This window comes from Heterodontus francisci, chromosome 14 (assembly GCF_036365525.1).
Source record: "Heterodontus francisci isolate sHetFra1 chromosome 14, sHetFra1.hap1, whole genome shotgun sequence".
In the NCBI taxonomy this organism is placed as follows: Eukaryota; Metazoa; Chordata; class Chondrichthyes; order Heterodontiformes; family Heterodontidae; genus Heterodontus; species Heterodontus francisci.
This window is the reverse complement of record NC_090384.1, coordinates 93,936,276-93,963,098: the sequence shown is the minus strand read 5'-3', so window position 1 is coordinate 93,963,098 and position 26,823 is coordinate 93,936,276. Positions and strand designations below refer to the sequence as shown.

The following is a 26,823-nucleotide window of genomic DNA, read 5'->3' as shown; positions in this document are numbered from 1 at the left end:
GCAAGAATGCAGCGACAGCCAATGATTAAAAAAAAAAATTAATCATTGCACATTGATCAATCACGTACCACATAAGCTGGACAGAGCTAAATGTCTCAACAATCAGGTTTGATGATTAGAGGGGATCAGGGCGAACAATTCACAAGGATCAAGTTACTGCAACAGCAACAGACTGCACAAAATGGACAAACAGAATTAGTATTACTCCTTGAAGTTCATATGTACCTGCTTCCACTGGCTTGGTTTTCTGATAAGCTGGTGCTAGCCGATCAATATCATCAAAGGATGCAGCACTCTGTAATCAGGAAGTTTTAACAATAGGCGTTAGTGCCCTCATTTATTATTGCTGCCTTTTCGAAAGTGAGGCAGAGAGGTTTTATCTATTTTAATATATAAAAGACCTCTAACAATACTAAATGGAGAGGAAAAACATAGAAGCCGATCAGAGAGTGGGCAGATAGGAGGCAATGCAGTTCTATGGAGATAAATATTAAACTGGAATGTAAATATACCATAAAGCAATCACACTTCCAATTCTCAAAAGGACTTTGGTTAGGTCTCAGTTGGCATTTGGCCAGGGTTTGGCTGCCCCATTATAGAAAGAATGCTACAGCCATTGAAAAAGGTGCAGCGCAGATTCTCTTGGAAGATACTGGAGATAAGAAGACATTTCAAAAGCTGTGGCTCAATGCACTGCAGTTGGCTATTAGAACTTTAAAGTATTAAAGTGCTTCGAGAAGGCAAATAGGGAGATTATTTCCAGTGGTGGTGACTCAATAACTGAGGCATAAACTCAGCAATAAAGGGTTGATGGGATACGTAATTCATTACCATAAGTGACGACTGAAGCCAAGACAGTCAACATTTAAGAGGAGATTTAAACAAGTATGTGAAAAGGCAAACTATTAAAAGGGAACACACGGAAAATGGAATTAGTCTCAACAGCTCCAGTATGGTGCTAGCATTGGTGTGATAGGCCAAATAGCCTACTCCAGTGTTATACTTTCTATGATTCTATTAGGGTCATATGTTCAACTCCATACATCTCAATTACACAAAGAACCTTGGAGTAAAGTCTACAATATGTTTTTAATGCTAAAATCACTATCCATCCACAAGTTCCGTTGTGAGCGATCACAGATAAATTGCTGTGACCACCGACGAGATTCCATGGTTTTGGGTGGGGTGGAATGATGTACAAATTTTCACAATTTGTTGGATGAATTAGAATTAGAACATTACAGCGCAGTACAGGCCCTTCGGCCCTTGATGTTGCGCCGACCTGTGAAACCATCTGACCTACACTATTCCAATTTCAATTTCATCCATATGTCTATCCAATGACCACTTAAATGCCCTTAAAGTTGGCGAATCTACTACTGCTGCAGGCAGGGCGTTCCACGCCCTTACTACTCTCTGAGTAAAGAAACTACCTCTCACATCTGTCCTATATCTATCACCCCTCAACTTGAATCTATGTCCCCTCGTGTTTGCCATCACCATCTGAGGAAAAAGACGCTCACTATCCACCCTATCTAACCCTCTGATTATCTTATATGTCTCTATTAAGTCACCTCTCCTCCTCCTTCTCTCCAACGAAAACAACCTCAAGTCCCTCAGCCTTTCCTCGTAAGACCTTCCCTCCATACCAGGCAACATCCTAGTAAATCCTAGTAAATGGGTGGACCATCGTTAATTGCTCCTATGCACGTGTTTTGACCTGATGAAAAAGCAGGGTTATACATAAAAGCCGTTTATTACTGTCACTCACCTTATCCATTCGGTCTTTTTGAACCCCATATTTGCCACCAAATCCCTTTGAATAGTCTGAAACAAGAGGTTCAGACAGTAAGTTTCAGTTGGACAAAGATTATTCAGGTGAGAGCAGAATGACCATGCACTATTCAATGAAGGCAGCCAAACTGAATGCAAAAAGCCTCTCATTTTAAATGACAACCAAGATTGGATTAGACTCAATTACATTAGCCAGGAGGAGGAGGAAAATTAGACTGATGCGGGTTATTAATCTGGCATTTTGTTTTTGCGTCTTTTAAAATTGATAAGCAGAGTTTGTAACAGGAAAGTAAATGAGATGCTGGAGTGAATGACCTACTATTACAGGCATGCTAAGGCCAGTCTTTCAGACTGAAAGATGCTAATGGGTTTGATCAAGGTAAATGTACAAGCAGAAATAAAGTCTACAGATGACAAATAAATGCACCAGATTGCAGCACAGACCTTTGAGGCATTTAGATGAAAGGTTACTCTCATGCCCCATTTATCTTGGGATCAGGACCTAACTGGATGATCCAGGATACATCCATCTCTGTCTTAGATCCAGAACTCTCATCTCCAATGCCTTTGCCACCCACAACCCCCCCCCACCCCCAAATAAAAGTGGGCACCTGAGGGTTAATGTTACCACTGATGTTACATTTGACCTGTGACAACAGCACTTCAATTGTAAAGTGGATGCAGTGTACAGCACTGCTGTAAACTGTTTCCCCAGGATTTCAGTCACCTGCCAACATATGTTGTCTAAAGTCTGGTCATTTAGTATTAGCCATTCTAATGATCTATTTACTGGCAGCTTGATTACTTGGAGCACCCTAGCTAACATTTCTATAAATCTGGTCACGAGGAAGATTTCACTCAATGTTCTTTAGGAACAACATCCAAATTGGGGATTCGAATCAGAGCATCAATTCTTTTGGGATAATCTTCATAGTTGGAGTATAATTAAACATTTACTGTGTGCTGTAGAAAGATCTCAAGTAATATTTTAGTGTGTTGTACTGGAACACATTAGGAGCAGACACAAGTCAGCCTTCATTACTAGACTGCTGTCTGAAATTGCAATTTTTATTGGTGTTTGGGAGTCCACCTATTGTAAAGCACCACATTCAATGATGTCAGACGACTTCCTAGTTCAGCTGGGGGACTAGGAATCGGCTATGGAGAAGGTAGGCTCCTGGATTTAAGTCCATCAAGGACTGTTGGGAGAAGGCTACATCTCTATGCTGGAGGAGAAAATTGGTCTGCTCTTGCATTCTCGTACCCAGTTTATGCTTAACCCATCTAGAAGGACCATGTTTGGGGGAGGGGGGAGGGGGGCGGGGGGGGGGAGGCACCAGAGTTTTGCTGCCACTTATGGACCTTAAGGATGAGTCACTGTTTACGGGAGAGAACATAGAACATAACAGCGCAGTACAGGCCCTTCAGCCCTCGATGTTGCGCCGACCTGTGAAACCATCTGACCTACACTATAGAAGGGAAGAAATTTGGGGGAGAAAAGTTTTATTACCCATTGCAAATTATTAAAAGATAACTTAAGCCACTGAAAGGGTCTGTGCTTAAATTTAATGCATCTTAAGAAACCAGAGTGGGGCTGGGCATCAAACTCTGCCTTGTTGTGACTCGTGCTTGGCCAGCTTTTCCTTGTAATCGAACCCCACCGCAGATTTGTCCTGGTTTTCTGTCTCAACACCATATTTCCCGCCGAAACCTCTCTTATAGTCTGCGAATCCACATGCAGCCAAGCCAAAGATGACAAAACAACATAAGAAAACAAGTTAGCTCAGACATCTAATAAGATATAAAACAAAAAAAAAGTGAACAGTACGATACAAAACGGTAAAAGTGGACTGCTTCAAAGAGCAACACAATTTAGTGAGTTTTTAAGCACCATTGGTTCTTGTTAAACGGTATAGTCTGGAAACAATTAGTCCTCACCAAGCTGTTTTGAGCGTAACTCTAATCCAGCATCCATGACAAAGAGCCGCATACTAAATCACCAACACGATTAGATAGTTAGAGATAAGCAACATGCACAAAACAAGTTCTCTTTTCCCCATAAGATAGGAAGTTGTAGAAACCATTTGAAATGCCAGTGAAAACCAACACTAGAAATTGTGAGCTAGAATTAACAATTTTTGAAGTAATAGTGCATCAGAGGAATGTATGATGGCATGAAGAGAGCTCTTGGGCCAACCATCAAGAAGATCGCCCCCCTCAAATCTAAATCGGGGGACATAATCACTGACCAACGCAAACAAATGGACCGCTAGGTTGAGCACTACCTGGAACTTTACTCCAGGGAGAATGCTGTCACTGAGACTGCCCTCAATGCAGCCCAGCCTCTACCAGTCATGGATGAGCTGGACATACAGCCAACCAAATTGGAACTCAGTGATGCCATTGATTCTCTAGCCAGCGGAAAAGCCCCTGGGAAGGACAGCATTACCCCTGAAATAATCAAGAGTGCCAAGCCTGCTATACTCTCAGCACTACATGAACTGCTATGCCTGTGCTGGGACCAGGGAGCAGTACCCCAGGACATGCGCGATGCCAATATCAACCTCTATAAAAACAAAGTTGACCGCGGTGACTGCAACAACTACCATGGAATCTCCCTGCTCAGCATAGTGGGGAAAGTCTTTGCTCGAGTCGCTCTGAACAGGCTCCAGAAGCTGGCCGAGCGCGTCTACCCTGAGGCACAGTGTGGCTTTCGTGCAGAGAGATCGACCATTGACATGCTGTTCTCCCTTCGTCAGATACAGGAGAAATGCCGTGAACAACAGATGCCCCTCCACATTGCTTTCATTGATCTCACCAAAGCCTTTGACCTCGTCAGCAGACGTGGTCTCTTCAGACTACTAGAAAAGATTGGATGTCCACCAAAGCTACTAAGTATCATCACCTCATTCCATGACAATACGAAAGGCACAATTCAACATGGTGGCTCCTCATCAGAGCCCTTTCCTATCCTGAGTGGTGTGAAACAGGGCTGTGTTCTCGCACCCACACTTTTTGGGATTTTCTTCTCCCTGCTGCTTTCACATGCGTTCAAATCCTCTGAAGGAACTTTCCTCCACACAAGATCAGGGGGCGGGTTGTTCAACCTTGCCCGTCTAAGAGCGAAGTCCAAAGTACGGAAAGTCCTCATCAGGGAACTCCTCTTTGCTGACGATGCTGCTTTAACATCTCACACTGAAGAGTGCCTGCAGAGTCTCATCGACAGGTTTGCGGCTGCCTGCAACGAATTTGGCCTAACCATCAGCCTCAAGAAAACGAACATCATGGGGCAGGATGTCAGAAATGCTCCATCCATCAATATTGGCGACCACGCTCTGGAAGTGGTTCAAGAGTTCACCTACCTAGGCTCAACTATCACCAGTAACCTGTCTCTAGATGCAGAAATCAACAAGCGCATGGGTAAGGCTTCCACTGCTATGTCCAGACTGGCCAAGAGAGTGTGGGAAAATGGCGCACTGACACGGAACACAAAAGTCCGAGTGTATCAGGCCTGTGTCCTCAGTACCTTGCTCTACGGCAGCGAGGCCTGGACAACGTATGCCAGCCAAGAGCGACGTCTCAATTCATTCCATCTTCGCTGCCTCCGGAGAATACTTGGCATCAGGTGGCAGGACTATATCTCCAACACAGAAGTCCTTGAAGCGGCCAACACCCCCAGCTTATACACACTACTGAGTCAGCGGCGCTTGAGATGGCTTGGCCACGTGAGCCGCATGGAAGATGGCAGGATCCCCAAAGACACATTGTACAGCGAGCTCGCCACTGGTATCAGACCCACCGGCCGACCATGTCTCCGCTATAAAGACGTCTGCAAACGCGACATGAAATCGTGTGACATTGATCACAAGTCGTGGGAGTCAGTTGCCAGCATTCGCCAGAGCTGGCGGGCAGCCATAAAGACAGGGCTAAATTGTGGCGCGTCGAAGAGACTTAGTAGTTGGCAGGAAAAAAGACAGAGGCGCAAGGGGAGAGCCAACTGTGCAACAGCCCCGACAAACAAATTTCTCTGCAGCACCTGTGGAAGAGCCTGTCACTCCAGAATTGGCCTTTATAGCCACTCCAGGCACTGCTTCACAAACCACTGACCACCTCCAGGCGCGTATCCATTGTCTCTCGAGATAAGGAGGCCCAAAAGAAGAAAGTGCAAGTACAAATATTAGATTACATATCGGATTTGCAGTTTTTTTTTTAATATATAAAGAAAACGTCATCCTTCTTGTAGATACGAGCAAGCAATCATACAACAGGAAAGCAAAATTGCAGAGCCTTGTTTATTCAGTTTTTTCTTTTCACATCAGCTTCACAAATCAAACAATTGGTCTCCTACCCATTTAACTGAGAGCACTAGGAATTGTCAAATCCAGATTTAGCAAGGAGAGACAATCTTTGGACTCGTGTGCAGCAACTGCATGGGACCTGAAGAAACCCTTTACATTAAAAGGCTGCAGAATAGCCATAGGACAAGTTAATGAATCGTTTATATGGCTACTCCAGTTCAGTTTCTGGTCAATGGTAGCCCCTAGGATGTTGATAGTGGGGGATTCAGCAATGGTAATGCCATTGAATGTCAAGGGGAGATGGTTAGATTCACTCTTGTTGGAGAGGGTCATTGCCTGGCATTGTGTGGCACAAATGTTACTTGCCACTTATCAGCCCAAGCCTGGATATTGTCCAGATCTTGCTGCATTTCTACATGGACTGCTTCAGTATCTGAAGAGTCACGAATGGTGCTGAACATTGTGCAATCAGCAGCGAACATCCCCACTTCTGACATTATGATTGAAGGAAGGTCATTGATGAAGCAGCTGAAGATGGTTGGGCCAAAAATGCTACCCTGAGGAACTCCTGCAGTGATGTCCTGGAACTGAGATGATTGACCTCCAACAACCACAATCATCTTCCTTTGCGCTAGGTACGACTCCAGCCAGCAGAGAGTTTTCCCTGATTCCCATTGACTCAGTTTTGCTAGGGCTCCTTGATGCCATACTCGGTCAAATGCTGCCTTGAAGTCAAGGGCAGTCACTCTCACCTCACCTCTGGAGTACAGCTCTTTTGTCCAAGTTTGAACCAAGGCTGTAATGAGATCAGGAGCTGAGTGGCCCTGGCGGAACCCAAACTGAGCGTCACTGAGCAGGTTATTGCTAAGCCAGTGCTGCTTGATGGCACTGTTGATGACACCTTCCACCACTTTGCTGATGACTTATAATAGGCTGATGGGGCAGTAATTGGCTGGGTTGGACTTGTCCTGCTTTTTGTGTACAGGACATACCTGGGCAATTTTCCACATTGCCGGGTAGATGCCAGTGTTGTAGCTGTACTGGAACAGCTTGGCTATGGGCGCAGCAAGTTCTGGAGCACAGCTCTTCAATACAATTGCCGGAATACTGTCAGGGCCCTAGCCTTTTCAATATCCAGTGCCTTCAGTCGTGTTTCGATATCATGCAGAGTGAATCGAGTTGGCTGAAGTCTGGCATCTGTGATGCTGGGGACTTCAGGAGGAGGCTGAGATGGATCATCAACTCGGCACTTCTGGCTGAAGATCGTTGCAAATGCTTCAGCCTTATCTTTTGCACTGATGTGCTGGGCTCCCCCATCATTGAGGATGGGGATATTTGTGGAGCCACCTCCTCCAGTTAGTTGTTTAATTGTTCACCACCATTCACAGTTGGATGTGGCAGGACTGCACAGCTTAGATGTGATCTGTTGGTTCTGGGATTGCTTAGCTCTGTCTAATGCATGCTGCTTACGCAGTTTGGCATGCAGATAGATAGTCCTGTGTTGTAGCTTCACCAGGTTGACACTTATTTTGAGGTATGCCTGGTGTTGCTCCTGGCAGACCCTCCTGCACTCTTCATTGAACCAGGGTTGGTCTCCTGGCTTGATGGTAATGGTAGAGTGGGGGATATGCCGGGCCATGAGGTTACAGATTGTGGTTGAGTACAATTCTGCTGATGGCCCACAGCGCCTCATCGATGCCCAGTTTTGCATTGCTAGCTGTTCGAAATCTATCCCATTTATCACGGTGGTAGTGCCACACATGAAGGAGGATATCCTCAATGTGAAGGCAGGACTTCTCCACAAGGACTGTGCGGTGGTCACTCCTACTGATACTGTCATGGACAGATGCATCTGCGGCAGGCAGATTGGTGAGGACGAGGCCAAGTATGTTTTCCCTTCTTGTTGGTTTCCTCACCACCTGCCGCAGACCCAGTCTAGCAGCTATGTCCTTTAGGACTCGGCTAGCTCGGTCAGTAGTGGTGCTACCGAGCCACTCTTGGTGATGGACATTGAAGTTCCCCACCCAGAGTGCATTGTGCCTTTGCCACCCTCAGTGCTTCCTCCAAGTGCTGTTCAACATGCAGGAGTACTGACTCATCAGCTGAGGGCAGGCGGTAAGGTGGTAATCAGCAGGAGGTTTCCTTGTCCGTGTTTGATCTGATGCCATGAGACTTCATGGGGTCCAGAGCTGATGTTGAGGACTCCCAGGGCAACTCCCTCACTACTGTATACCACTGTGCCGCCACCTCTGCTGGGTCTGTCCTGCCGGTGGGACAGGACATAACCAGGGATGGTGATGGCAGTGTCTGGGACATTGTCTGCCAGGCTGTTGCTTGACTAGTCTGGGGGACAGCTCTCCCAACTTTGGCACAAGCCCCCAGATGTTAGTAAGGAGGACTTTGCAGGGTCAACAGGGCTGGGTTTGCCATTTCCAGTGCTTAGGTCGATGCCGGGTGGTCTGTCCGAACTCAATAAAAAAGGAATGAAACCATAGTGGTTAGATACAACTGTGTGGTTTGCTAGGCCATTTCAGAGGGCATGCAAGAGTCAACCACATTGCTGTGAGTTTGGCGTCACAATGGCAAACAACCCTGTGAACAGTGCAGTTGGCCTTTTTTGCAATAAAAAAAAGCACCATGTAGCTCTGCAGGGTGATTGAAAAAGGCAAAATTACATTCGCATTTCTGGAACAGCTCAAACAGACTCTGTAATTGATACAGTTACGCTTTACAAAAGATGAGGGGACTGCAGAGTTCTATGGGTTTTTTTGTCCCTAACTAATACCATTATTGTCAAATCACTGTAGGGTTGCATTTGTACTACCAGCTTTTGACAACCTACACCAGCTGCTTTGTCATCAATTGTTATACAATCTCCAGCATCAGCAATGGAGCAGACAATGTCTGCACTGAGCTTTATAAGAATCCAATTATGTCAGCACAGCGCAGGAAATCCAGAGAATTCAAAGTCTAAACTTGCTGACCACTGTAACAGAGAATGCTTTACTAAACAAGAGACAAGATTTCAATTTGATAATACTGAACTCATCTCCTGTTGAAAACCTTCCAAGCAGCTCATCCCACAATAGGTTGTGTTTGTAAACCGCGATTAACGCTAATATTGCGTGGAACACTCCAGAGAAAACCACTGGGCATCTGCTTGTGCATCAGGGCAATATTCCAGTCATCACCGACCACGACAGTGTGAGCATTATGTTCCTGTCTCCATTTTTGAAAGCGATGCCCAAAGTCCAGCATGGCCCATTTTTACCATTGGCTCGGAATAACTTCTTTATCCCAAAGAGTGGTTAGAATGTGAAACACGTTACCCCAAGGAGTAGCCGAAGTGGATTGAAGTTAAAGGAAGCCAGATCTTTAAGATTATTAAAGGGCTCGATAAGGGTCGATGTACAGAAGAGGTTTCCACTTGTGGAAGACACTAGAACTAGGGCCATCAATACAAGATATATAGTCACTAATAAATCCAATAGGGAATGCAGGAGAAACTTCTTTTACCCACAGAGTGGTTAGAATGTGGAACTCACTACCACAAGCATTAAGTCATTGAGGCTTGAAGTGAACAGCATAGATGTATTTAAGGGGAAGCTGGATAAGTACATGAGGGAGAAAAGAATAGAATATGTTGATGGGGTCAGATGAAGGAGGGTGGTAGCAGGCTGACGTGGAGCATAAACACCAGCACAGCCTGTTGTGTCGAATGGTCTGTTTCTGTGCTGCAGACAATGTAATTTTATATAGTTAACATCACAGGATAATCTTCTTCTAGTGGGCAGTGCACTCAGGCTTTAATTTTTTTTTTTTAAATATCACGATTGCTCATTAAAAAATATACATTACTTTGGGACTTCCTGAGGGCGATAAGTTCTCTCAATTCTATAAAGCTATAAGGATCGGCAATTATTTTAACACCAAGTTTTTAAAAAAAAAAAACAAATATGTTTCAATTGATAGCAGCTCTGAAAAACATGTAAAAAAAAAAAACCTGGCTAAACACCATGTCCAATGATAACTCTGCGAGAGGCACAGTCACCAGTTGTTTGAGAATGTGGTTTACGTTCCGCCCAATATTGCACGAAACCCATTTCATTTTCTTTGCCAGGATCCTAAAATATTTTCATATGGCAAAGGTGGTGCCCGAAGATATTTCCTATATTGAAAACAGCCAACTAGAACAGTACACAAGCCTAATTGCTTGCTGCACAAACATGCTCTTCAAAAGGCATTAATACGTCCTCCAGAAAGCATTCTGCTAACAGCGACTGGACAAATGTCGCTTTCCCTTTCCACCTATTCCCTTCTTCCCAAAAGAAAGCATGCCAGATCTAGCATATATACAAACCACCGAGTCCAGACACTGAAAATTTCCAAGAACCATAGGTATTTCCAGAGGCATTTGACAAGGTGCCACATAAAAGGTTATTGTGCAAAGTAGGAGCTCATGGTGTAGTGGGTAACATATTAGCATGCATAGAAGATTGGCTGGCTGGCAAAAAACAGTGTGCATAAATGGGTCCCTTTCTGATTGGCAGGATGTGATGAGTGGCATCCCGCAGGGGTCTGTGCTGGGACCTCAAGTTTTAACCATTTTTATCAATGATTTAGAGGAGGGGAGTGATGGCATGGTAGCTAAATTTGCAGATGACACAAAGGTAGGTAGGAAAGTATGTTGTGAAGAGGACATAAGCAGGTTTCAGACTGATATAGATAGGTTGAGTGAGTGGACAAAAATCTGTCAGATGGAGTATAACGTGGGAAAATGTGAAGTTGTTCACTTTGGCAGGAATAAAAAAAAGCAGAGTATTACTTAAACGGAGAACGACTGAAGAATTCCAAGGTGCAGAGGGATCTAGGTGTTCTAGTATATGAGTCACAAAAAGTTAGTATGCAGGTAACAGCAAGTAATAAAGGTGGCCAATGGAATGCTATCCTTTATTATGAGAGGAATTGAAAATAAATGTAAGGATGTTATGCTTCAATTATACAGGGCACTGGTGAGACTACATCTTGAATACCATGTGCAGTTTTGGTCTCCTTATTTAAAGGAAGGATGTGAATGTGTTGGAGGCGGTTCAGAGGAGGTTTATTAGATTGTTACCTAGAATGAGCGAGTTATCTTACGAGGAAAGGCTGAACAAACTGGGTTTGTTTTCACTGGAGTTTAGAAGAGTGAGGGGAGACTTGATTGAAGTATATAAGATCCTGAATGGACTTGACAAGGTGGATGTGGAAAGGATGTTTCCTCTTGTGGGTGAGTCTGGAATGAGAGGGCACTGTTTTAAAATTAGGTGTTGCCCTTTTAGGACAGAGACAAGGAGAATTTTTTTTCCTGAGGGTTGTGCAACTTTGGAACTCTCTGCCTCAGATGGTGGTGGAGGCAGAGGTAGATTGATTCTTGTTAAGCAAGGGAATCAAAGATTATTGGGGTGTTTGGAATTCACGACACAAACAGATCTGCAATGATCTTATTTAATGGTAGACCAGGCTAGAGGGGCCAAATGGCCTACTTCTGCTCCTACTTCATTTGTTCAGATTCTTAAGCAATTTCCCAATGTCACTTTTCAACCCTCTTTTTATTTAAATTTTAGCGGTGGCAAACAAATTCTCATTCTTCTCCCTTCCTTCCACTTTTAAGACTCCCTTTTCTCCCCCTCCCCTAGGTTTCTTGAATCTGAAAGATTCTGTGCTGTTCTAGCCAGGGACCACCATTTCCAACGCTCACTTATTCTTGCAGATTTGCCATTTATCTTTCGTCGATCTCAAAGTTACCAACCACTTACCTTTCTGAGATTCATGAAGTTGTGTTGTCTCTTGGTGATCCCAACCCAAGGCATTCTTGTCCTGTCGATCTGTCTGGACGCCAAACTTTCCACCAAAACCTTTGACGTAATCTAATGAAAACAAGTGCTGTCAATTGGTTTGGAAGTGAATAGTGGGATAATACCAAAGTGCACACAAAGCACAAAATCTACTGAAAGAGGACGACGACTGGGGGATAATGGATTGGCATCTGAGCTTTCAAATCAATCCCAGACAAATAGCATGAAAGCTCCCCATACTAACTCTCTTTGTAAAACGAGTTGACAGTCCAACTCAGCTCCAAGTGGCATTGGGTCCACAATACAAAATATAAATTGAGCAAGTAACAATGTCATTCAGAGAACAAAAGAAGCAGGAGTAGGCCATTCAAACCTATTCTGCCATTCAGTTAAATTATGGCTGATCTGTATCTGCCTGCCTCTGTTCCTTAATCTTTGGCCTTCATTGCAAGGAGGATGGAAGCCAAAAGGAGGGAAGTCTTGCTACAACTGTACAGGGCATTGGTGAGACCAAACCTAGAGTACTGCATACAGTTTTTGATCTCCTTATTGGAGGCAGTTAAGAGAAGGTTCACTAGGTTGATTCTCAGGAAGAGAAGGTTGACTTATGAGGAAAGGTTGAGCAGGTTGAGCCGATGTTCATTGGCATTTAGAAAGGAGATGGTTGTGGCTGTTGCAGGTCAATCATCTCAGCTCCAGGACATCACTGCAGGGGTTCCTCAGGGCAGTGTCCGAGACGCAATCATCTTCATAAGATAAGAACTAGGAGCAGGAGTAGGCAATTCAGCCCCTCAAGCCTGCCCCGCCATTCAATACCATCATGGCTGATCAGCTGCTTTATCAATGACCTTCCTTCAATCATAAGGCGAGAAATGGGGATGTTTGCACCATGTTCAGCACCATTCGCAACTCCTCAGATAATGAAGCAAGACCTGGAAAATATCCAGGCTTGGGCTGATAAGTGGTAACATTCGTGTCACACAATGTCAGGCAATGACCATCTCCAACAAGAGAGAATCTAATCACCTCCCCTTGACATTCAATGGCATTACGATTGCTGAATCCCCCACCATCAACATCCTGAGGGTTACCATTGACCAGAAACTGAACTGGAGTAGCCATATAAATACCGTGGCTCGAAGAGCAGGTCAGAGGCTAGGAATCCTGCACTGAGTAACTCACCTCCCGACTCCCCAGAGCCTGTCCACCATCCACAAGACACAAGTCAGGAGCGTGATGGAGGACTCCCCACTTAACTGGATGGATGCAACTCCAACACTCAAGAAGCTTGACACCATCCAGGACAAAGCAGCTCACTTGATTGTTTGTTGATGGGGTGCCATTCACTCCCTCCACCAACACAGTGGAAGCAGTGTACACCATCTACATGATGCACTGCAGCAACACACCAAGGCTCCTCCGACAGCACCTTCCAAACCTGCAACCTCCACTACCTCGAAGGACAAGGGTAGCAGTTGCATGGGAACACCACCTGCAAGTTCTCCAAGCCACACACCATCCTGACTTGGAACTACATTATCATTCCTTCACTGTCGCTGGGTCAAAATCCTGGAACTCACTTCCTAACAGCACTGTGGGTGTACCTACCCCACATGGACTGCAGCCGTTCAAGAAGGCAGCTCACCACAACCTTCTCAAAGGCAATTAGGGATGGGCAATAAATGCTGTCCTAGACTGTGATACCCACATCCCATGAAAGAATTTAAAAAAAAATCTGATTGACCTGTCCAAGGACGGGTTGCATCGAAACTGGAGGGGGACCAATATCCTGCGGGGAGGTTTGCTAGTACTACTCAGGAGGGTTTAAACTAGTCTTGCAGGGGGGGAGGAACCCAAAGTAGTAGTCTCTCAGATGAGATATAGTTGAGGCAAACGTAGAGGTTAAAGCAAGCAGGCCCAGTAGGCAGGCCGGGCAGGGGCAGGACAGGGAGCGTGGAAGGTCTGGTAGGCTAAACTGCATTTACTTTAATGCAAGAAGCCTTACCAGGTAAGGCAGATGAACACAGAGCATGGATCGGTACATGGGATTGTGATATTATAGCTATTACGGAAACGTGGTTGAGGGATGGGCAGGACTGGCAGCTCAATGTTCCGGGATACCAATGCTTCCAGCGTGACAGAGGTGGAAGTAAGAGAGGAGGGGGGAGTTGCACTATTGATTAGGGAGGACATCACGGCAGTACTTAGAGAGGATATCCTGGGGGGAAATGTTCAGCGAGGCCATATGGGTAGAACTTAGAAATAAGAAAGGGGTGATCACTTTGATGGGATTATACTATAGGCCCCCAATAGTCAGAGGGAAGTGGAGGAACATATATGTAGGGAAATCAGATAGGTGTAGGAATTATAGGGTTGTAATAGTAGGTGATTTAAACTTCCCTAATATTGACTGGGACTGCCTTAGTGCTAAGGGATCGAACAAAGAACAGTACAGCACAGGAACAGGCCATTTGGCCCTCCAAGCCTGCGCCGATCTTAATGCCTGCCGAAACTAACACCTTCTGCACATCCGGGGACCGTATCCCTCCATTCCCATCCTATTCATGTATTTGTCAAGATGCCTCTTAAACGTCATTATCGTACCTGCTTCCACCACCTCCCCCGGCAGCAAGTTCCAGGCACTCACCACCCTCTGTGTAAAGAACTTGCCTCGCACATCCCCTCTAAACTTTGCCCCTCTCACCTTAAACCTACGTCCCCTAGTAACTGACTCTTCCACCCTGGGAAAAAGCTTCTGACTATCCACTCTGTCCATGCCGCTCATAACTTTGTAAACCTCTATCATGTCGCCCCTCCAACTCCGTCGTTCCAATGAAAACAATCCGACTTTATCCAACCTCTCCTCATAGCCAATGCCCTCCAGACCAGGCAACATCCTGGTAAACCCTCTTCTGTACCCTCTCCAAAGCCTCCACGTCCTTCTGGTAGTGTGGCAACCAGAATTGCACGCAATATTCTAAGTGTGGCCTAGCTAAAGTTCTGTACAGCTGCAGCATGACTTGCCAATTTTTATACTCTATGCCCCGACCGATGAAGGCAAGCATGCCGTATGCCTTCTTGACTACCTTATCCACCTGCGTTGCCACTTTGTGACCTGTAGACCTGTACGCCCAGATCTCTCTGCCTGTCAATGCTCCCAAGGGTTCTGCCATTTACTGTATACTTCCCACCTGCATTAGATCTTCCAAAATGCATTACCTCACATTTGTCCAGATTACACTCCATCTGCCATTTCTCCACCCAAGTCTCCAACCGATCTATATCCTGCTGTATTCTCTGACAATCCTCATCACTATCCGCAACTCCGCCAACCTTTGTGTCGTCTGCAAACTTACTAATCAGACCAGCTACATTTTCCTCCAAATCATTTATATATACTACAAAGAGCAAAGGTCCCAGCACTGATCCCTGCGGAACACCACTAGTCACAGCCCTCCATTCAGAAAAGCACCCTTCCACTGCTACCCTCTGTCTTCTGACAGAGCCAGTTCTGTATCCATCTTGCCAGCTCATCTCTGATCCCGTGTGACTTCACCTTCTGTACCAGTCTGCCATGAGGGACCTTGTCAAAGACTTTACTGAAGTCCATATAGATAACATCCACTGCCCTTCCATCAATCATCTTTGTCACTTCCTCAAAAAACTCAATCAAATTAGTGAGACACGACCTCCCCTTCACAAAACCATGCTGCCTCTCGCTAATAAGTTTATTTGTTTCCAAATGGGAGTAAATCCTGTCCCGAAGAATCCTCTCTAATAATTTCCCTACCACTGATCTAAGGCTCACCGGCCTATAATTTCCTGGATTATCCTTGCTACCCTTCTTAAACAAAGGAACAACATTGGCTATTCTCCAGTCCTCTGGGACCTCACCTGTAGCCAATGAGGATGCAAAGATTTCTGTCAAGGCCCCAGCAATTTCTTCCCTTGCCTCCCTCAGTATTCTGGGGAAGGATCAGATGGGGAATAATTTGTTAAGTATGTCCAGGATAGTTTTCTGAAGCAGAAAGTAGATGGCCCTACTAGAGAAGGGGCTACACTCGACCTCCTCTTAGAAAATGAGGATGGGCAGGTGGTTGATGTGTCAGTGGGGGAGCACTTTGGGACCAGTGACCATAACTCTATTAGCTTCAAGTTAGTTATGGTACCTGGTTATCAGGTTGAAGTCCTAAATTGGGGAAGGCTAATTTTGATGGCATCAGACAGGAACTCTCAAATGTTGAATGGGAGAGGCTGTCTACGGGTAAAAAGGGATGTCAGGCAAGTGGGAGGCTTTTAAAAGTGAGATAAGAAGAGTTCAGGGCCAGCATGTTCCCGTTAGATGGAAGGGCAAGGCTGGCAAGTTTAGGGAACCTTGGTTAACGAGGGATATTGAGGGTCTGGTCAGGACAAAGGAGGCGGCATATGTCAGGTATAGGCAGCTGGGATCAAGTGAGTCCCTCGAGGAGTATAGGGGATGTAGGAGTACACTTGAGGAAATTAGGAGGGCGAAAAGGGGCCATGAGATTTCCCTGGCAGATAAGATAAAGGAGAATCCTAAAAGATTCTGTAAGTATATTAAGAGTAAAAGGGTAGCTAGGCAGAGAGTAGGTCCCCTTATGGATGTGTGGCAATCTATGCGTGGAGCGACGGGAAATGGGCGAGGTATTAAATGAATATTTCTCTTCCGTATTTACTGTGGAGGTGGTCATGGAAGCCCGTGAGTTCAAGGGAGGGAACAGCGATATCCTGGAGCATATCAACATTACAAAGGAGGTGGTATTGGAGATCTTGAAGCGCAATAAGGTGGATAAATCCCCAGGACCTGACCAGGTGTATCCTAGGATGCTATGGGAAGCAAGGGAGGAGATTGCTGGGGCCCTGGAAGAGATTTTTGTATCGTTAGCCACAGATGAGGTTTAAGACTGGAGGATAGCTAATGTTGTGCCTTTATTTAAGAAGGGCAGCAGGGATAAGCCAGGGAACTATAGGCCGGTGAGCCTTACATCAGTGGTGGGAAAGTTATTGGAAGGGATTCTGAGAGACAGGATTTATATGCATTTGGAAAGGCATGTTCTGATTAGGGATAGTCAGCATGGATTTGTGCATGGGAAATCATGTCTCACGAATTTGATTGAGTTTTTCAAGGAGGTGACCAAGAAGATTGACGAGGGCAGGGCGATGGACGTTGTCTACATGGACTTTAGCAAGGCCTTTGACAAGGTCCCACATGGTAGGCTGGTCCAGAAGGTTCAAAAACCATGGGATCCAGGGTGAGCTAGCAAATTGTATACAAAATTGGCTTGGTGATAGGAGGCAGAGGGTGGTAGTGGAGGGTTATTTTTCAGATTGGAGGCCAGTGACCAGTGGTGTGCCGCAGGGATCGGTGCTGGGCCCTCTGTTTGTCATATATATTAATGACCTGGATGTGAATGTAAGGGGCATGATTAGTAAGTTTGCAGATGACACCAAAATTGGTGGTATAGTGGCCAGTGAAGAAGATTGTCTAAGGTTACAACAGGATATAGATCAACTGGGAAAGTGGGCAAGGGCATGGCAAATGGAATTTAATGCAGACAAGTGTGAAGTGATGCATTTTGGGAAGTTAAACCAGAGCAGGACATATACAGTGAATGGCAGGGCCCTGGGGAGTGTTGTTGAGCAGAGACACCTTGGGGTGCAAGCACATAGTTCCCTGAAAGTGGCAGCACATGTAGACAGGGTGGTGAAGTAAGCGGATGGCATGCTTGCCTTCATCAGCCGAGGCACTGAGTACAAGAGTTAGGACGTCATGTTACAGTTGTACATAACGTTGGTTAGGCCGCATTTGGAGTACTGTGTGCAGTTTTGGTTGCCGCACTACAGGAAAGAAGTGATTAAGCTAGAGAGGGTGCAGAAAAGATTCACAAGGATGTTGCCTGGTTTGGAGGGCTTGAGTTATAAAGAAAGATTGGATAGGCTGGGTCTGTTTTCCCTGGAGCGAAGGAGGCTGAGAGGGGACATGATAGAGGTATATAAAATTATGAGAGGCATAGATAGGGTAGATAGCCAGAGTCTGTTTCCCATGGTAGGGGTGACTAAAATTAGAGGTCATAGATTTAAGGTGAGAGGGAGGAGCTTTAAAGGGGTAAGTTTCTCACACAAAGAATAGTGGGTATCTGGAATGAGCTGCCAGAGGAGGTGGTGGAGGCAGGAACAGTAGCGACATTTAAGAGGCATCTGGACAGGTACTTGAATGAGTAAGGAATAGAGGGATATGGAATGTAATGCAGGCAGGTGGGATTAGTATAGATCGGCATTATGGTCGACATGGACGCGGTGGGCCGAAGGGCCTGTTTTTATGCTGTACGACTCTATGACTATGAAACATAAGATTCTGAAGGGGCTTAACAGGGTAGATGCTAACAGGATGTTTCCCCTCATGGGGGAATTTGGAACTGGGGGGCAGAGTTTCAAAATAAGGGTCTCCCTTTAAGATGGTGAAGAGAAGGAATTTCTTCTCAGAGTGTTCTCAACCTTTGAAATTCTCTACCCCAGAGAGCAGTGGAGGCTGGGTCATTGAATATATTCAAGGCTTAGTTGGACAGATTTTTGAACTACAAGGGAGTTTATTTGGGCGGGGAGGAAAATACGCAGAAAAGTGGAGTTCAGGCCACGATCAGATCAGCTATGTGCTTATTGAATGGCAGAGCAGGCTCGAGGAGCCAAATGGCCTACTCCTGCTCTTATTTCTTATGAAATTATGTAACCTTTAATACTCTGGCCCAACAAAAATCTATCAATCTCAGTTTTTAAATTTTCCAAGAGATCATAGGGTTGGGAAATAGAAATGTGACACGAGTTGGTTTAAAGCAGGGTGCTGATACAAAGTAAAAAAAGGTGCCATGTCCTGCACCTTGTCTGAGCTACATTATACTTCATTTGATGCTGGCAGCGTGAAACAGGAAGCTGGCAGTGATCCGTGACTGACATCCCTTACCTGGATAAGCACAAAAGAATACGCCAGACTCAAGTGCTCAAGTTTCCCCATACACCTCACGTTAAAACCTGCCACTAATAAATGGATGAGGCAACCACCTTCTCAGCTAACACAGTAACTCGGTGCACCATTCTTGACATTCCTCACAATCTATGCAGATAGTCAATACACACTGGGAGCGCTGGCAATTTAGGTTGCAATAAGCAAACCACCGCATTATCAAATCCAGCTGCATTGTCGAGTCTTAAGTGAAACTGATGTAACCAACCTTTTTGTGATTCATGCTTTTCGGTTTTTCCTTGGTATTCAAAGCCAACAGCACTTTTGTCCACTTTATCCTTTTCTACTCCGTACTTGCCACCAAATCCTTTGGAATAATCTACAGCAAAACAAATCATTTTCTTAAAATAAAGCTGAGGAATTTTACTCAATAGAACCTTCCAAACTGCAGATAGGCAAAAGCCAATTTGGTGCATCAGAGCAGTATCAATCTTCGTATAATTGTGCAACCACAATTAAACACAAGAAGTTACCTGACTAATCCCTCTGCTCAAGAATGGTGTCCCATCAACAGCTAAAGACAGTGGGCTGAATTTTATCAGCACACGCTCCATGGCAGCACACGGTGAAGTCAGCGGCCTTCCGACACGGAAGCGCCACTGCAGAGCCCCTGTGATATTACGGGCGGGGGCTCATTTAAATGGAGGGGGCGGAGTAGCCACCCCCGATGACAGAGAGGGGGCGGCTGCCGTGTTCCCAGCAACTGCGCAGGCACCAGTGCCATTTTTAAAGGGTTTCCAGCCCTTTAGGAGAAAATTTAAATTTTTTTTTAAAAAGGTGCCAGTTCTGTGAAAATTTAAATAAAGATTTGTCCACACCTGCAATCCCCTCTTCCAACCCCCAATATGAATAAGTTGTTAGTTTTCTGGCCTATCCGCACCCCCCCCAAAAAAATTAGTTATGTTACGACCTTTCCCCCCCGCTGAACTTTATTCCCTTTGACCCTAAACTCCTTCCCACCATCCCCACACCCAATGAAAAGAATTTTTTTCCCACCTCTCCCCCAACAACCTGATATGACTCCTTCCCCCCCACCTGTGTCACGCTTTCGAGTTCCAAAGGTGCGCAAGTTGCGGCCGGTAGCCGTAAAATCGGCGTGGGTCTGCCAGCAGCTGGAGCCAAGTTCATTTGCATGTTTATTACCCTCATTTAAATATTTTAATGAAGGCCGCACGCCAAGCGTTGGGAGGGCCGCACCGAGGCCTCGCTGCTGCAGTTAATATCCGGCGGGGCCTTCTCAGCCTTGTGGTCATGGCAGGCCTCTCTGCTAACATTTTACAGGTCTCCCCACCACGACCCTTGGCGTCAAGGGGCTGGTAAAATCCAGCCCAGTGTCTTATAAAGGCTGATTAATACAAGCTATGTCTGCACTCCCGTTTGCTAACTCAATTTAAATTCACAAAATGCAGCACGGCATCACAATGGAAATAAGTAATTCAGAAGGTTTTAAAAAAAGGAGTTGGGTGGGAGGGGGTGGAGAAGAGAGTGGAAGAAGGGAGAAAGAATGGCAGAGAGAAATTTAAGCCAGGAAAAAAAAAAGAGTTTCCTACAAGTGCTTTCAGTTAAATATTCTGAACTGCCAAGATCCAGATATGCACTATTCTATTTTTGTTTCATTGTACCCTACTCAGACACAAATCTGCCACAAAATCATTTTAAAATGGAAAAATAACATGTTAAGCAGTTAGTTCTTCTTTAGTTAACAAAATGCAGCATTCTCAGCAGAACTAGGCACTACAGGTAATCTAACCAGCAACTGGAAAAGCTTTACAAGAATATGGGACAATGAAAAGATTGCATCCCCTCTTATTAAGCAGCCAAATGACGTCAAGACTGCTACACTAACAACTATTATAGGCAGAGAGGTATTGGAAGGCAGTTCGAGACAAATGACAAATCCAATAGATGCTGTTCTTAGCATTATGCAGCAACTTGGTGATGAGACACCAACTATGAATGGTATATACTCAATTGTGATAATGGTTCCACAACTTAGTATAAACAGACAAAATAATCACTGATACAGAGGACAAACTGCCAGAAATACCAAAACAGATACTGAAAGCTAGAGTTGACATGTGTAAGGCTAGTAAATCAATGGTAAAGCAGCCCAGGAAGAAGTGCAACATATAGTGTTGATAAAGGAGAAAGCGGCTCCACGTATGAAGGCATAATAGACTCACGACTCAGATCAGAACATGTGGAGTTAGGGCACAAGTAACAGAAAGGATAGCAAGCTGGCCGCAAAACAGGAAAGAGTGTAGCTACGTACTCAGATTGGCAAATGGTGGGAAGTATTGTTCCACAAGGATCGCTGCTGGGAACGACTGTTGTTCACCATTTATATAAATGACTGAACTCAGGAAACGGAAGTGCCATTTTAAAATTTACTGATGACACCAAATTCAGGGATATAGTTAATACAAAAGGAGGACTGCAACAATATACAGGAAGACATTAATAAACTTGCAGAATGAACATGCAATTGACAAATTAACTTCAATACAGCTAAGTGCGAGACAACACATTTTAGAAGGAAGGACGTCACATAGCCCTTGGAAAATAAGTGTCCAAATAGGTACAGAAACAGAGGGAGCTGCAATTACAGATCAACAGATCACTAAAAAGTGACAGATTAATAAAGGCCATTAACAAAGCACTGGGTTTTATGTCTAGAGGGAAAGAATTAGAAAGCAGAGAAATTATGCGAAACTTGTACAGAACTTTGGTTAGATTCCACTTGGAGTACAATGAACAGTTCTGGTCTGCATAATATAAAAAAAACAGAGGGGCACTGGAGAAGGTGCAAAGATTTACCAGATGATACAAGAACTAAGAGGTTATGATTGATGAAGGAAGAGCAGTGGATGTTATCTATATGGACTTCAGTAAAGCCTTTGACAAGGTCCCTCATGGCAGACTGCTACAAAAGGTGAAGTCACACAGGATCAGAGGGGAGCTGGCAAGATGGATACAGAACTGGCTCGGTCATAGAAGACAGAGGGTAGCAGTGGAAGGGTACTTTTCTGAATGGAGGGATTTGACTAGTGGTGTTCCGCAGGAATCAGTGCTGGGACCTTTGCTCTTTGTAGCATACATAAATGATTGAGGAAAATGTAGCTGGTCTGATTAGTAAGTTTGCAGACGACACAAAGGTTGGTGGTGTTGCAGACAGTGATGAGGATTGTCAGAGGATACAGCAGGATTTAGATTGGTTGGAGACTTGGGCGGAGAAATGGCAGATGGAGTATAATCTGGACAAATGTGAGGTAATGCATTTTGGAAGGTCTAATGTAGGTGGGAAGTATACAGTAAATGGCAGAACCATTAGGAGTATTGACAGGCAGAGAGATCTGGGCCTAAAAATGGCAACGCAGGTGGATAAGGTAGTCAAGAAGGCATACGGCATGCTTGCCTTCATCGGTCGGGGCATAGAGTATAAAAATTGGCAAGTCATACTGCAGCTGTACAGAACCTTAGTTAGGCCACACTTAGAATATTGCGTGCAATTCTGGTCGCCACACTACCAGAAGGACATGGAGGCTTTGGAGAGGGTACAGAAGAGGTTTACCAGGATGTTGCCTGGTCTGGAGGGCATTAGCTATGAGGAGAGGTTGGATAAACTTGGATTGTTTACACTGGAACGACGGAGGTGGAGGGGCGACATGATAGAGGTTTACAAAGTTATGAGCGGCATGGACAGAGTGGATAGTCAGAAGTTTTTTTCCCAGGGTGGAAGAATCAGTTACTAGGGGACATAGGTTTAAGGTGAGAGGGGCAAAGTTTAGAGGGGATGTGCGAGGCAAGTTCTTTACACAGAGGGTGGTGAGTGCCTGGAACTTGCTGCCAGGGGAGGTGGTGGAAGCAGGTACGATAATGACGTTTAAGAGGCATCTTGACAAATACATGAATAGGATGGGAATAGAGGGATACGGACCCCGAAAGTGCAGAAGGTTTTAGTTTAGGCAGGCATCAAGATCGGCGCAGACTTGGAGGGCCGAATGGCCCGTTCCTATGCTGTGCTGTTCTTCCCAACAGGAAACATTAAACAGGCGGGGAACTCTTTTCTCAAGAGAAGACTGAGGGGTGACTTAAATCAAGGTCTTCAAGTTTATGAAGGGTTTGATAAGGGTAGACATAAAAGGGGTTTTCATTTGTGGGGGAGGCCAAAACTAGGGGCCAGAAATACAAGATATCTATTAATAGATCAATACAGAATTCAGGAGAAACTTCTTTTCTCAGAGACTGGTTAGAATATAGACCTCACTAGCAAAGGGGGTAGTTGAGGCAAATAATAAATGCATTTAAGGGGAGGCTCATGAAGGAGAAAGAAACAGAAGGATATGTTGATGGAGTTAGATTTAGAGGGGCGAGAGTGAGGTTCTTGTGGATCCTTTGGGCCGAATGGCCTGTTTCTGAGCTCGAAGTACTTTATAAGCTCTAAGAAATTGTCGAAAGCTTGCAAAGTACACTGTAAATACTGTGGAATACATCATGTCAAAAGAAAGAGGCTTGCTCAGCTTACAGTCCAAAAGGGAAATGCGTTACGGATGCAGGAACATTTCTCAACCAAGTACCTACAGTCTAGAAATCAGATCCAGACACACAGCAGCTTACACAGAGCTGTAGACAGAGCTAATGATGACACAGACAAAGATTGCATTACCTCGTCGGAAGTTGTTGGATTCGTAACCAAATAAAATGCCAATATGCTGAACAAGCAGCACGTCAGGATTCAGCTATTTCTAGTATTACAGTAAATATTCCACCTCAGTAGAACACGGTTTGATAATTCAAGTGAGTAAGCACTTTGGAATGCTAACACTTCACTTCAAACAAAGCAGAAATTTAGCCACTGGAGAAAAGCATCATCAGTTCTAAAGTGGACATAGACCGTTTTTAGTAGTGGAAGCCATTCAACATAGGCAAATTTGTGAGGGTGAATGGAAGGTACAACGTGATGCCCTGTGGCCAAGTACCAAGGTAACTTTCAAGTCAAGAAGTTTAACCACCAAATACTCTGCAGCAGACTGGGTGCTATTTGTTTGAAACAGATGGAATAAATTCTCACACAGAATCTTACAAACAAAAGGAGGCAGCCATTCGGCCCATCAGGCCTGTGCTGGCACCTTGAACGAGCTGTCCAATTAGTCCCACTCCCCTGCCTCTTAGAAACATAGAAAAATAGGAGCTGCAGTAGGCCATTCGGCCCTTCAAGCCTGAACCGCCATTCAATACGATCATGACTGATCATCCAAACTCAGTACCCTATTCCCACTTTCTCCCCGTATTCCTTGATCCCTTTAGCCCCAAGAACTATATCTAACTCTTTCTTGAATATATTTAATGATTTGGCCTCAACTGCTTTCTGTGGTAGAGAATTCCACAGGTTCACCACTCTCTGGGTGAAGAAACCCCTCCTCATCTCAGTCCTAAATGGCTTACCCCATATTCTTAGACTGTGATCCTTGGTCCTGGACTCCCCTACCTGCCTACAGTGAGTGGGGGTATAGTGAGTTGGGTACACTGTACTCATCCTTCCTGCATCTAGTCTGTCTAGTCCTGTTAGAATTTTGTAGCTTTCTATGAGATCCCCTCTCATTCTTCTAAACTCTAGTGAATACAAGCCTAATCGACCCAATCTCTCTTTATACGTCAGTCCTGCCATCCCAGGATGGAGTCTGATGAACCTTCACTGCACTCCCTCCATAGTAAGAGCATCCTTCCTCAGATAAGACGACCAAAACGGCACACAATACTCCACAGTCTTGAAAATCTCCCCCCTTCAAGTATTTATCCAATTCCCTTTGAAAGTTGTTAATGAATCTGCTTCCACCACCCTTTCAGACAGTGCATTCCGATCGTAACAATGCATTCGAAAGATTATACCAATTTCTTTGGTATGCACAATCTGTCTGATTAAAAAGGGAAAAAATAAGTTGTAACTAAGATCAGACCTTATTTTGCAAGCCAGTGTATCCCAAATGAGCCTATAAACAGACAATGAAGCATTGTTTAACTCAAGTGAATTCCAACAGTTGCACAACATACAAATTCAGTATCAGCTGATCAAGATATGCACTGTCAAACAGCAACGCAGAGAACTCAAGATTGCAAAGACACTCCTGGAAAAACATAGCAGGCCGGCAAAGACATTAGTCCTGCCCTTAAACCAATCACGATACTAGATACCTCACCAGTTCAGAGACTATTCATCAAGCAAAGCAAGACACTCATTCTGACAACAAGCTGACTTGTGAAACAGAGACTAGTAAGTGACATGGAACTGAAGCCACCCCTCAAATGTTAACAGGTCTGGCTAAAAACAGTGAAGTGATATTAGAACAAAGAAAATTACAGCACAGGAACAGGCCCTTCGGCCCTCCAAGCCTGCGCCGATCCAGATCCTCTATCTAAACATGTCGCCTATTTTCTAAGGGTCTGTATCTCTTTACTTCCTGCCCGTTCATATATCTGTCTAGATACATCTTAAACGATGTGCCCGCATCTACCACCTCCGCTGGCAACGCGTTCCAGGCACCCACCACCCTCTGCGTAAAGAACTTTCCATGCATCAACCCCCTAAACTTTTCCCCTTTCACTTTGAACTCGTGTCCCCTAGTAATTGAATCCCCCACTCTGGGAAAAAGCCTCTTGCTATCCACCCTGTCTATACCTCTCATGATTTTGTACACCTCAATCAGGTCCCCCCTCAACCTTCGTCTTTCTAATGAAAATAATCCTAATCTACTCAACCTCTCTTCATAGCTAGCGCCCTCCATACCAGGCAACATCCTGGTGAACCTCCTCTGCACCCTCTCCAAAGCATCTACATCCTTTTGGTAATGTGGCGACCAGAACTGCACGCAGTATTCCAAATGTGGCCGAACCAAGGTCCTATACAACTGTAACATGACCTGCCAACTCTTGTACTCAATATCCCGTCTGATGAAGGAAAGCATGCCGTATGCCTTCTTGACCACTCTATTGACCTGCGTTGCCACCTTCAGGGAACAATGGACCTGAACACCCAAATCTCTCTGTACATCAATTTTCCCCAGGACTTTTCCATTTACTGTATAGTTCACTCTTGAATTGGATCTTCCAAAATGCATCACCTTGCATTTGCCCTGATTGAACTCCATCTGCCATTTCTCTGCCCAACTCTCCAATCTATCTATATTCTGCTGTATTCTCTGACAGTCCCCTTCACTATCTGCTTCTCCACCAATCTTAGTGTCATCTGCAAACTTGCTAATCAGACCACCTATACTTTCCTCCAAATTATTTATGTATATCACAAACAACAGTGGTCCCAGCACGGATCCCTGTGGAACACCACTGGTCACACGTCTCCATTTTGAGAAACTCCCTTCCACTGCTACTCTCTGTCTCCTATTGCCCAGCCAGTTCTTTATCCATCTAGCTAGTACACCCTGGACCCCATGCGACTTCACTTTCTCCATCAGCCTACCATGGGGAACCTTATCAAATGCCTTACTGAAGTCCATGTATATGACATCGACAGCCCTTCCCTCATCAATCAACTTTGTCACTTCCTCAAAGAATTCTATTAAGTTGGTAAGACATGACCTTCCCTGCACAAAACCATGTTGCCTATCACTGATAAGCCCATTTTCTTCCAAATGGGAATAGATCCTATCCCTCAGTATCCTCAGTATATTGCCTGATAACCTCAAAAGTAGTCGCCAGAATACAGCAGGAGTGTGACAGGAAGTATCAGATTCGATGATTGAAGGATTAAAGATAGGAAGGTGATTCATAAGGAACTGGAAAGACCTGCAGAAAGCAGTCTCATCATTTGTGGAGATACCAGAAAGTCTAGTTGTACAGC

The 26,823-nt window shown here is 44.9% G+C and overlaps 1 protein-coding gene across 5 annotated transcripts in view; it reads right to left on the bottom strand.

Moving 5' to 3' along the window:
• LOC137377161 (src substrate cortactin-like) overlaps positions 1–26,823 on the bottom strand; it is a 78,167-nt gene that overhangs the window by 15,079 nt on the left and 36,265 nt on the right. For 4 of the 5 annotated variants that reach the window (XM_068046552.1, XM_068046554.1, XM_068046556.1 and 1 more), the window contains 5 exons: positions 19,177–19,287; positions 11,891–12,001; positions 3,407–3,517; positions 1,772–1,827; positions 226–295 (listed from right to left, as the gene is read on the bottom strand). In XM_068046552.1, the coding sequence (XP_067902653.1) occupies positions 226–295; positions 1,772–1,827; positions 3,407–3,517; positions 11,891–12,001; positions 19,177–19,287 (459 nt within the window). The remainder of the gene's footprint in view (positions 1–225; positions 296–1,771; positions 1,828–3,406; positions 3,518–11,890; positions 12,002–19,176; positions 19,288–26,823) is intronic. The other variant, XM_068046555.1, reaches the window with a different exon arrangement.